Source organism: Xiphophorus hellerii, chromosome 7 (assembly GCF_003331165.1).
Source record: "Xiphophorus hellerii strain 12219 chromosome 7, Xiphophorus_hellerii-4.1, whole genome shotgun sequence".
In the NCBI taxonomy this organism is placed as follows: Eukaryota; Metazoa; Chordata; class Actinopteri; order Cyprinodontiformes; family Poeciliidae; genus Xiphophorus; species Xiphophorus hellerii.
In genome coordinates this window covers 27,362,788-27,375,261 of record NC_045678.1, presented here as the reverse complement: position 1 = coordinate 27,375,261, position 12,474 = coordinate 27,362,788, and the positions used below count along the sequence as shown (strand labels likewise).

At 40.0% G+C, this 12,474-nt stretch overlaps 2 protein-coding genes across 16 annotated transcripts in view; one reads left to right on the top strand and one right to left on the bottom strand.

The window, feature by feature from the left end:
- Positions 1–12,474, top strand: part of LOC116723461 (heat shock 70 kDa protein 12A-like) — a 276,564-nt gene that overhangs the window by 75,241 nt on the left and 188,849 nt on the right. The window lies entirely within an intron of this gene.
- Positions 3,747–12,474, bottom strand: part of ttn.1 (titin, tandem duplicate 1) — a 156,910-nt gene continuing 148,182 nt past the window's right edge. For 13 of the 15 annotated variants that reach the window (XM_032568335.1, XM_032568340.1, XM_032568346.1 and 10 more), the window contains 6 exons: positions 7,338–12,451; positions 7,099–7,255; positions 6,529–7,010; positions 6,268–6,421; positions 5,544–5,846; positions 3,747–5,074 (listed from right to left, as the gene is read on the bottom strand). In XM_032568335.1, the coding sequence (XP_032424226.1) occupies positions 4,782–5,074; positions 5,544–5,846; positions 6,268–6,421; positions 6,529–7,010; positions 7,099–7,255; positions 7,338–12,451 (6,503 nt within the window). In that variant the 3' untranslated portion in view covers positions 3,747–4,781. The remainder of the gene's footprint in view (positions 5,075–5,543; positions 5,847–6,267; positions 6,422–6,528; positions 7,011–7,098; positions 7,256–7,337; positions 12,452–12,474) is intronic. The other 2 variants (XM_032568338.1, XM_032568342.1) reach the window with 2 other exon arrangements.

Below are 12,474 nucleotides of genomic sequence, written 5' to 3'. Positions count from 1 at the left end.
TCTTTTTGTATGGGAAATAAAAGCTACACAATAACACACACTTTGATAATAGGGTGTTGATCTCTTTAAGTTCCACCCCTTACCCCTTTATTACACTTACACACAAAACCTGATATAATTCAATCCAAAAAGCCTTAAAAATTAAAACATAGATTTGCAATTATTCATCAAATGATCTTCAAAATTATCACATACCTAAAAAATTGAGCACACAATGTACATACTTAGGAGATGTTTGTCATTTTACAATATGGGTTGGTTTACTTCAGGGAGTACAAACTTATATCGATAATAAAACCTTTGCTTTTAAAATGCTTAAATGAAGAAGTCTGCTATAACTACTAACTGAATATTTAAAGTTTGAGACTGTGATTAGTTCATATTTACAAAATTAGATTTTAGACTCAAACTAAAATAAGAGGATATTATTCACTGCTATACATTGTCAGACTGTATTATTTAATTAAATGCAGGTCAAACTGTTTAGTATTGTTTAGTATTTTGGAGGGAAATATATTTCGCTGACTTTAACCCATTTTATTTTGTTTTAGTTTCCTTTTTTCTGTTTTTATTTTATAGCTAGGAAAAAGGATAAAAGAGCTCAAATTAAGCAAAGGGCAAGTCCTGCATGATGTTTATATGTTTTAAATAATATCAGTTAGGGAAATCATAGACTGGTCTGAGTGGCAGTTCTGTTCCAATAGCAATACTGCCATCATGTGGTGAAATATAGACACTGCAGCTGACAAACATGCAGCGAAAACCAAGGGCGTAAGAACAAGTTTATCATTTTATCATCATATCGAAAACCGGACAGATCCGTAAATAGCTTGAGGAGAAATGTCAAACAATGTTGTCATCAACACGTTGCTCTAATCTGACCCTTTGTAATGTGTAATCTAACGCTTTACTATTTACAAGTCAATAATCAGATTAAAGTTAAGTATTCTAGTTACTGTGAGTTACTATATTTGTATTTCTTCTTTTTCCTTGGGGAGTTACGTTTCATGTGTAACACCAGCAACACAAACGTAAATGATGGAGGGAAAAGAGATGCACATTTTCCAGCTGATGGATGAATTTTTCATTGAGTAATCAAGTTACTTTTTCAAAGTAACTAAGCCATCCCTGGTAATAAATTAACTACATTATATATCTTATGTGTGTAGGCCTGTCACAATAACAAATTCTGATGGACGATAAATTGTTCCAGAAGTTATAGAGATAAATGATGATATTGCTGTTTTGAGACCATTTTTAAGTAATGTAATGGTAATGGCAAAATAATAATGCAAGAACACAATCTGAAATATCAGTATCATGAAGTTAACTGATGTATTGATTGTATTGATTATGTATTGACAGGCCTGTATGTGTGTTTATCATCTCAAGTTGACAAACTGCCCCAAAAACAACATATTCCATTTAATTTTGAACAAAATGGCTTCAGTTTTTCATCAAGCAAAATGACTGCCAGGATGAACACTCACTTTATCATTTGCCTCACAACTGGCAAGATAAATACTCTGGCAGTACACACAAGCTAGCTACCAGATTCTGATATATTTTATTGGTCAAAATACATTTGACTGTTGTTCAAAAACGCATTGAGAAAATTTGACTGGCAATTGAACTGGTCCTGCCTCTTTCTAAAGTAAAAAAAAACAGCCAGTAAAATGGGACTCAGCAGTTTTAAACTCAGTAAAGTAGTTTGACCAACAAAAATAAAATCCAAAAAAATGGCTTTGTTTTTCTTGAATAGCTCTCTACATCAGTACAACAGTTTCCTCTACAAATATAATTAAAAGTTAAGCTTTTCACATCTAACAGACACTTTAGCTCCTCACTGATAACTCAGTCTCATTTCCAGCCTTGCATTTAGTAACTTCATTTTTCACTTTCCAGTCAAACATGAACCATGGCTCTCAAAAGGTTGAAAAACACAAACTGTGGCAAAAAAGCCTAAATGTTTTTTTCTCCTGTCATTTCAGCCAGAAATTAAAATTAAAATTAAAATATCTACTGTTATGTGTTTCTGTCTCTCCTTCACTCTGACTCTCTGCAGCCTGATGTTCCTGCATGGATTCATGTATTTACAACAGACACTACAGTAATTTACATTATTAGAATGTGAATTAACTAAATATAAAAAAGTATGTTTTTATCATACAGAATGAGAATTTTAACAACAAATTTTCAGATGCATACATCACAACTGTATTTACTGTGTAACCCATTTCCTACAGCAAAAGTTTTCACTCATTTTAAAACCTCTCCTCAAGCCCTTTTCTTATTGTCTACTAACCATTACTTTTATAAATAGTGTGGAAATAGTGAAAAAAATATTGAAAAGTTTTTAAGAATCAACCTGACATCAGTCTTTACCTGCTCCCTTTTCTGGTTCTATTAAAATTAATAAAATGTTTATATCTTCACATCATGAAACTCCACTTGGCTCTCGTATGTCTTCCTTGACCTGCTCTTCTCATCATAAAATAGTTCAGTTTATTAAAAAATGAAAACCGGTTAATACTCAATTAACTAACTGAAGACCTCACCAGAGCTTGTTCAGTCTCTTCACCTTTCAACAGCATCACTATTCTAGCACTGCAATTCTCCTGAATCTATAATATAATAATATAATATAATATATTATAATATAATATAATATATTAATGATCTTGCTGTGCTGAAGGCGCTGTGGTGCGCCTTCAAAATAAAAGCAAGCGAGCGGAAGATTTCAAAATCAAATATTTTTTGCAACTGCGGTGAAATTATTAGGGGGGACAAATGAACCTGCCTCCAATATTGGGGGGGACATGTCTCCCTTCGCCCCCCCCTGGTTCCTACGCCTATGATGAAAAGCGTTATCTCCATCGGCCAGCTTGTGGAGTTAAAACATTTATTCATTCCCTGGTACATGACTATATTTATTAACAAGTTTACTTTTGGATTGTTAAGATACATTTGAAGGAATATTTTATTAAATGTCAGACATCCTGAAGTGACCGTACCATCTCTGAACCTGCAGTTTCTGTAGCTTCCCACCGTTGTCGATCATAAAATGAATTTCACCAATGCGCTGTTACAGGATGCTACAAATGTTGAATTTAGTTTATCCATGTGCTTTCTTGTCAGAATTGATCTATTAGCAAGAGGCTTTGGTTGAAGTTAGTATGTGATTTGAAACCTGTAATCCAGAAGCTGGACAAAAGACTCATTCAGCTGATCTGAATCCAAGACTTGAATAAGACTCTAACTTGAAACGTTTTTAAGTGACTGGTTGTTAAACTTTATTTTATCTGCAATTATGGTGGCTGCTTAACCTACAAGAGTGCTCAGAGAGAACTCGCACATGCACAGGTAGCACATGCAAACTCCACTCTGAAAAGCTCTAAATGTGATATAAACCTAGGAACCTTTTTGGGGGTGCAGGCTGATGAGATTCCAAATATATATCAAGAAACAGCAAGCGCTGCTAATTGTTATCAACAGAGTTTTACTTCTATTTACGGTCAGCGGAAGTATAAATGGATAATTTCTGATGCTTTTGGTTACATTTCATTTGGGTTTAATGCACCCATGTTTAGACTGAAATAGTTGTATAATCCAACTAAGGCAATATCATATATCTTGATATGTAAAATGTATATCTTGACAACAGAGGCAACTTCAGTGATGCCTCTGTTGTCAATCTGATGATGGGAAAACAAACCAAAGATACAGAAGAGTCAGAGGCACAGAGCTTTAGTAGTGCTGAAATCATGCTTTATTAAATCAGTAAAACTCAAGGAGGATGATATATAAGTTCTACATCAGCAGATCAATAAAGTCAAAGTGCAGGGTAAAACCATAACTGCTTCTCTTCTCACCACAGATGGGCTCAGTGATGTGAATAAAGAAAAAAAAAACCCTGACTACTGACAAGGTGAAACATCTACAAACTACAGACACTCACACTCAAAAACAATAACACATCAGCTACAATCCTCCAAGAGATAGCGCTGCTTCTGCACAGCAGAACTGGTTTTGACTCCCTGTTTTCTTATGGCCAGGAGATGTTGCTTTAGTGAAGCCAATCCAGCCATCCTGTGCCAGAAACAGCGCTCTTTATCAAAATTAATCTAAACCCAAAGAGAGCAGGCCGCTCGCCCTCTTTGCTGGTCATCAAATCGTGGTGGTATGACACAGTCAGTCTGATCACAAGACCGGTTCATGCTGCTTACATGAGGGTAATGCAAACAGCACTCAGGGTCTTGTGCTCATGGTACAACTCATATTAAACTGTCATATCACACGCATAGACGCGTGTCCAAACAAGAACTTTGTCTTTTTGTTTCTGCTTTGTAACATCAACAGGGAGCCTCTCTACCTGTTGAGGCAATCTTGAGACTTCAACTTATCGTTGAGGCACAGAGTTTAGTTTCTTAGTTTAACAGGGTATTCGTTCCAGCGGAAACTTTCTCCTGTCAGCTACTTTTACTTTCTTTTAGTTTCAGTTAATATTATTGTCATAAATAACAATGCATACATTTCCCATAACCGGTAAACTCGGCTATATACATTATGTACATGTCACAGAAAAATTGAGTCATAGTTATCCAATATGGCACATTTTACAACTTTAGACTTTAGTCTAGTTTGGCATAAATTAACGTCAAGTTTGGTACAAAAATAGTTCCTATTTACAAGAATATTCCAGATCTTTATCAAGTAAGATTATTGTAAATAAAAAGTTGAGGACTAAGGGAGTAGGGGATATGATTTTTTTTTCTCATTTTTTACATGGACCGGATGTGCACGTTGACAGTTGCAGAGTCAGAGCCAAGATCGTTGGACAGTCGGAGTGTGTATGCTCCGGCGTCGTCCTCCTTCACCCGAGAGATCATTAGGGTGGAGAGATCTGCCGTGTTATCCACGTGGAACCGCTCATCTCCATTGGGAAGGGTCCGGCCTGAGCGGACCCACTGAACTGAGGGGGCAGGATCTCCAGAGAATATGCCCACCACTGTCAGAAACTTCCCCGGCTCTGCACTAACATCCTGTGGAAGAGCTTCGATCTTTGGTGGAGTGCCTGTGGACGGAGAGAGAAAGTCAGTGAACATGTCTCAGAGTTTCCATATTTTAGATTTCTGGCCCATAAAATCTGAATTTAAAAACAGTTTTAGATTTTATTGCTGTCTTAACAACTGAAATTATAATGCTCTGTGTGCAACTTACAGTTTAGTGCTTAGGTTGAAAATGAAAAAAAAAAGTTAACTAATCTCTTTTCACTGTCGTCTTTTTACTGTTTCAGCGTTCATGCCACATAGAAAAACATGACCAGGAATTTCTTTGATAGCTGATTATTAGACGCCACACCACAAGACACCACATCAAATATATTAACTGTTATTTACTGGTTGCAAAGACAGAGAAAGAACATCACATCACACCAAACATCTTAAATGTTATTTTTAGATTGCAAAGACAGAGAAAAAACAAGTTAGGTGTTTGAATTCACTTCCTGGGTTTACCAGAAACATGCGCAAGTAAAGTCTCACCTGTTTTAGCCCCGATAGAGAGCGCCTTTACATGCGAGCAGGCAGACATACCAATTGTTTTGCTGCTGGAGCTCATGGAAACCACTGACTCAGCCATCATGGCAGACATGCTTGTTGCAGACATGCTGTCAAACGAATATTGGCCAACAGCAGAGTGGGAACTGCTGCTGTAACTGCTGGCCTGCATTGAGGACGCTTCCACATTAACTGACGAGGCTAAGAAACTTTTCTGCATGCTCATAGCAGCCTCAGTAGAAGCTCTTTGCTCCACAATAGCCATTTGTATTGGTTCCTCAACAAGAGCTGTGAAAATGTAAATGACAAGCAGATGGCTAAGATCACAAACAATGAGGTGTTGAGTGCAGAGACTGAATGTAAGCAGAAGATCCTGTCATGCCTTGTATTTCTGAGTGCCAATTCAATTGATTTAAATTCATTTCACTTTTTTTCAATGAAACGAAAGCACAAAGAGTTGCCAACATAATAAAAAACTGAAAAACAAATTCAGAAAGAATACATTGACTAATATCTTAAAGAAGTGATAAAATTGTAACAACATCAATAAATACACACAGAAGGGAAAATATCTAATGCAAACTTTAACATTAAAGCATTTTTAAGCATTCCAGGACTAAACTATTAGAACGTTTTGTATGCAAGCCATTTAAAGCCCTTTGACAAAGTGCATCTAATTGAATTAAGCTGAAACACAGATGTAACTTACTAAGGACGTTGAGTGATGATGTTGCAGAGCACTGTCCAAACTTATTCCTGGCTTTTACTGTATATTTCCCACTATCTGCAATTGTGGCTTCATAAATCTCCAGAGTGTATAAGTTCTTAGAACGGCTCAGTTTGATGTTTGGAGTGACACATATCTGGAAAACATGTTTCCTTTTATTGGAATACTGACTGACAACGTCTTAGCACAAATTGTCAAGGCAAAAAGAAATAAAAACATTTATGTAAACCAAAAACTACTCACAAGCGTGTTGTCTTTCAACCACTCCAGTTCAGGGGAAAGATCTCCACCAATTTCACAGGTAAACATAACATTTTGTCCCTCGTTCACGTTTTGAGACCTTGGTTGCACCAGGAAGTAGGGTGCATCAGAGCTCTTGAGTGTGACATTGATGTTAAACTGACACCGAATCAGGCCTTGCTCTGTTTGAGCTTGACAGGTGATAATCCCTTGCTCTCGCTGACTGACACACTTGATGGTCAGAGTCTGGTCATTTCCAGATACTCCATATTTGTACTGCTCTGAGTTGTCCAGTTCCTGCCCATTCAGAATCCATCTGATGTCAGAAGCCCCATGAATGTTGGCCCTAAGAGTCACAGATTGACCTTCTTTGATGGATTTCTGGATTTCAGAGGACTTCATATCCTTCACGCAAGACAATATTTCCTCATCCAACATTTTCTTTCTTAGGATTTCCTCAGAGATTGGAACAGGGCTCTTTAATTCTGAAATGAAAAATATTCAGGAATTTATTTATAACATCAGAATATTTATAGCAGCTATAGATCCTTTCACCACAGCATATTTTCTTACCTTTCACAGTGACTGTGCAGGTTGTTGATACTGCTCCAGAGGAGTTTATGGCTGTGCACTTGTAGACACCACTATCAGATACCTCTGATTCATAGATCTCTAGATGAGCTGAACATTGGTCATCAAATAATTCATACTTTCCACCTTGAGATAGTGCCTGAAAACCCATAAAACAAGATAGTTACGGTTGTCAAATCCTATGAAATGTTTTGAATAGTTTGAACATTTATATGTTTTACCTTTCCATCCTTTGACCAAGAGACGGTAGGTTTGGGCTCTCCTGTCACCTTCACAGAAAGTTTGACAATAGAGTCACAGGATGCAGTGACATCATTGAGTCCTGTTGAAAAAAAGGGCTTCTTTTCAATAGTTGGTGACATCACCCTCTTCGGTGACTTGATTGGTGGGATCACTTGCTCCCTTTCAGATGGAGTTGGGGATTTGGGAGTTGGGGCCTTCGGAGTAGGAGACTTCGGTGTTGGGGACTTTGGTGTTGGGGATTTTGGGGAAACTGGAGATTTTACTCTTTGGGGAGATTTGACTGGCTCAGGTGACTTGACTCTCTGAGGGGATTTGACCGGTTCAGGGGACTTGGGTAATGGTGATTTAGCCTCTGGAGAAGTAATTCTGGGAGTAGCAACTACTTTCTCCTTTGACTCAGACTTTTTTATTTTTAAAGTGAAATGGGCTTCCTGCTTTCCAGTAGCATTTTCTACTAGCAAGGTGTAACTCCCTTCATCTGACACCTCAACTGCAGAAATCTCAAAGGTGGAATTGTACTGAGTGGATACAATGTGGTGACGGGCAGAAGGAGCAACGGTGGTTCCTTCACGAAGCCAGGACATAGAAGGCGCTGGTTCACCATCCACATCACACTCAAATCGAGCATTGTCTCCTTCCTCCACAGTCAAGGACTGTGGTTTAGTCAGGATTGCGGCAGGGACTCCTGGTTTCTCCCTTGGCTCCTCAACAACAGTAGTTGTCTCTTTTACAATTTCAGTGACCGTTTCCTCTACAGTTGTTTTGGATGAAGAAACATGATACACCTCTGTTCGAGTCATCTCTGGCAGATGAGCTGATGGTGGTTCCTCATCTTTGCGAAGTGATGAAAAAGCAGCATACTCTTCCCCTGCTACATCTAACGTAGCATAATCAGAAGTTTCTCCTTTAGCATTCTTGCAGACTATACGGTATGTACCTGAATCTTCTGTCACACAGTTGTTGATCTGCAGAGTTAAAACTCCACTGATGTTGGTCATGTAGTATTTGCTGCTTTGATGAATCTCCTTCCCATTGTGGAACCATTTGATCTCAGGCTCAGGTTTGGCTTGGATATTCAGGGTAAATTTTGTGTTGGAACCGTAGGGTATACGATGAGATCGCATCCTGATGGTAATACGTGGGGCATGGTCCAGACTGAAGGGAGCCTGTGTTACAACCTCGACTTTCTTCTCTACAGATCTTCTCTCTGATCTGAGTGCCTGTTTTCTCTCCTCATACCTAGACAAAAAGTCCACTTTTGGAAGTGTGACATCTGTCTTTGAAGACTTTCCTGCTTCATATGATTTTTCTACCTGTGGTTCAGGTAATGGAACCTTTTTTATAGGTTTAGGAATATATTCTGTTGCAAAAGTTGTTATATGCTCAGATTCAGTGCTCTCAGAGTAGGTTGAAACTGTAATGGCTTCCTTTCTAGAGGTACGTGTCTTTTCCTCAAATTCCATGTGCTTGAGTTGACTCTTGTAAGAAGAGATTCTCTCAGTGGTTGCATGTGGACGTAGCAGCTCTAAATCTTCTCTTTCTTCATACACCCGTTGTTTCTGTCTTGGAGGCTTGTATGTTGTCTTGTCATGACGTTGGCGAAGATCAACAAAACTTGGGCCAGCCTCATATTTAGAAGGAATTCTGTATGAATCATATCTTTTAATCTCTTCTCCTTCTTCCTCATCACTGTAGACTCTCCTTGGAGATGTTGGGCGCAAAGCAGACAGTTCAAAGCGAACTGGACTTAGACTAGGTGGAGAAGCAGAGTAACCAAGCTCCAACTCTTCCTCCAGACGGAGTCTTTCTTCTTCTGTTCTCTTCATAGAGAGATATTCACCTACAGGTAGCAGTAGCTCCTCATCTGAGAGGTCTCCCAGAGAACGCCTCCTGAGCCTGCGGTAGGCCTCCATTTCAGGAGAAGGAGTGCGATGCCTTGCGGGCCTCACAGTCTCCAAGTCGTCCTGAGTCATAGAAGAGATGCGCCACTTAGGTTTATACTGTTCCTTGATCCTGATGGGCACCTCATAAAACTGTTCCCACCGTGACAGACGGATACGCTTCATTCTCTTTTGCCTGATTTTTTCCATTGGCTCAGGGAATTCATATTGATCCCGCAGCTTCTTGTACCATTTCATGTCAGACAGTGGCTGGAAGTGTTTAATTTCCACATCTTCCTCGAGAACAGCTGGATTAATGACACGAGGTGCAGGAACAACATATGGCATACGAAGCCTTTTCTCATCTGCTCTCTTTTTTCTCTCCTCTTGTTCTTTCTTAATTTCAGCTTCAGTTTTCTCACCTTTCTTAGTTGTAACAGCAGGTTTAAACATAGTGGCTGCCTCCCTGACAGCTTCTACTGCTGCAGGTGGGAGAGGTGTAACAACAGTGCCTGCCAAAATCTGAGCCAGTCTAACCTTTTTATCCAATTCCTCTTGTCCAGCTATCTTTTGCTTCTCCTTTTCACTGGGCTCATATTCCTTCTTTACATGAGTTACTCTCTCCACTTTAAGAGTTGCTTGGCAGCTGGCAGATCCAGCAGAGTTGGTTGCTGTAACCCTGTATACACCAGAGTCCTCAGGGAGAGTGTCTCTTACATGAAGGATGTAGTAGTCCAAGCCTTCATGAACAACTTCTATGGATGGTCCAAAGGCTAAAGGTGTGCCATCTTTCTCCCACTTCAGTGTTGGGTGGCCAGAAACTCTAATCTCAAAACGAACATTCTGACCCTCCTTGCACTCAATGTTTGCAAGCAACCGTTTGAACATGGGCCTCAAAGTGAGATCTGCTGGTTTAGGGCGAGGAACAACAGTGAGGCGGGCCTTGCAGCTGTCATCGCCATACCTGTTACGGGCTACAACACTGTACTCAGCATCATCCTCCTTTTCCAAATTGTGGATTATAAGCTGGTACAAGCCTTTGTCAGTAGTGAAGGTGTATTTCCTGTCATCATGTCCAGGGATAAGCTTTTGTCCAGATTTATGCCAGATAACACGAGGCTCAGGATGAACAGTGATGGTTACTCCAAAGCGCACATCCTCACCAAGATAGGCTGTGCGGTTGACCAGAGGAAGAGTAAATTCTGGTGGCTTCTGAAGCAGTCTAGCAGTGTCAACTCTTCGCTTTGTTCTTCTAACCACACGAGTAGTGAAGAAGTCACGGTAGGATCTAACCCCACTGACAAAAAGCTCTGCATAAGCACTATCTTCACCATACTCATTCACAACCTTGCATCTGTAAGTGCCATCATCTGCTCTAGTGATCTTGTTGATGGTAATTACAGCCAGACCATCTTCATATTCAATTTCATATTTGTCTCCAGCTTCAAGTTGCCTGACACCACAGTACCATGTAACTTCAGTGGTGCTGTCATAATTTTCAATGTTACAGATGAACTTCACATTATCTCCTTCATTGACCACTGCATGGCTAACTTGGCCTGCAAGAGGACCATGTTCAAATGGAGCAATCTTTACTTTAGAGACAAAGACACCACGCTGGGACCTGATTGAACCACCGCTGGCCACACGGGCAGCAGAAATTGCAGTGCTCCATTCTTTCTTGACCATTGTCTGGTAGTATCTCTTGTGTCTGCCTACTGGGATTGCCCTGGCACTTATCTCTTCTACAGGTTTTGTTAGCCAAGGATGCAGCAAAGCCTCAGCTGCAGTCATACGGTGCTTGCGTTCTTTTGTCATTAAACGATCTGTAAAGTCTAAGGCTTCTACACTTACTTGCTTAAATGACTCATCATCATAGCCATAGGCTGCATTTGAAATGTTATCAATCATTTGTTGGTTGGTTTCGGCTGTGAATGGATTAAGACCACTGAGAAGCACGTAGGTAAGGACACCCACAGACCACATGTCAGTAACTGTACTAACCATGTCACACTGGTGGATCTCAGGGGCAGCATACTCTGCAGTAGTGTACTGAATCTTGATTTGTTCTCCAGGTGTCAGATGTCTGGATTGCCCCAGTTCAATAATCTTCACAGTTGAGCTGCTTCTAGTTGTGTATACAATGTTTTCAGGTCTGATATCAAAGTGCCCATATCTCTGAGAATGCAGATATTCCAGAGCTGAACAGATCTGCCTGATATAGTTAACAATCTCCCGTTCATTGAACTCAAACTCTGCTGTATTAAGGCGCTCAAAGATGTCATGGCCAGAAATGAAGTCATAGATCAGGACCAATTCCTCAGGGCTTTCAAAGGACTCATGAAGAAGCAGGAAGTTAGCGTGTTTGGCCAAATTGAGTGTTGCAATTTCCTTTTTAATTATTGCCTGATCAGCACCTCTCACTTTGACAAATTTGGCCATGTAGGTCTTCTCAGAGCTAATATCAACACAGCGGTGAACAATGCCAAATTGGCCTCTGCCCAGTTCTTCTGCAATGGAATATTTGTTGTGCAGATTCTTGGTGTCAGAGTGTTGAGCTTTGCCCTTGGGGACTCGTTCAGTATCACCAACCTCTCTGTCATAAAGCAAAACTCTGGATTTGTCTTCTTTAGTCATGACAGGTCCACTGCTTTCAGATGGGGCACTCTGTCCAAATTTGTTTTCAGCAATAACTCTGAACTGATAGCTTGTACCTCCAAACAAATTAATTACGGTATAGTGGGTGTCACGGGACTGTGCAACACGTTCCCACCTCTCAGCAGTGGTCGGACATTTTTCAATGATGTAGCATATAACCTTGCTGCCACCATCATTGGCTGGAGCCACCCAGTTCAGTGTGACTGAGTCTCTGGACACATCACTGGCTTTGATGCCACGAGGTGGATCAGGCACATCAGCAACATCCAATTCAACGGTTTGTTGATCAATACCAAATCTGTTCTTGGCACAGACAATGTAGAAACCTGCATCCTTCTTTTCCACTCCATTGGCAAACACCAGGGAAGTGAACGATCTAGTGACGATCACCTGGTAGTGACCATTACTGTCAATAAGATCTTGTCCCTTCTGCCATGTAATAACAGGATCTGGTTTACCACTGAAGGGAATCTTGATATTGACCACCTCCCCACGTAAAGCTGGGATGGCTTCCTTGTCTTTCAGGTTCTTTGGTAAATTAATCTTGGCAGGGACTAAAAAGAAAAAAAATAATTAC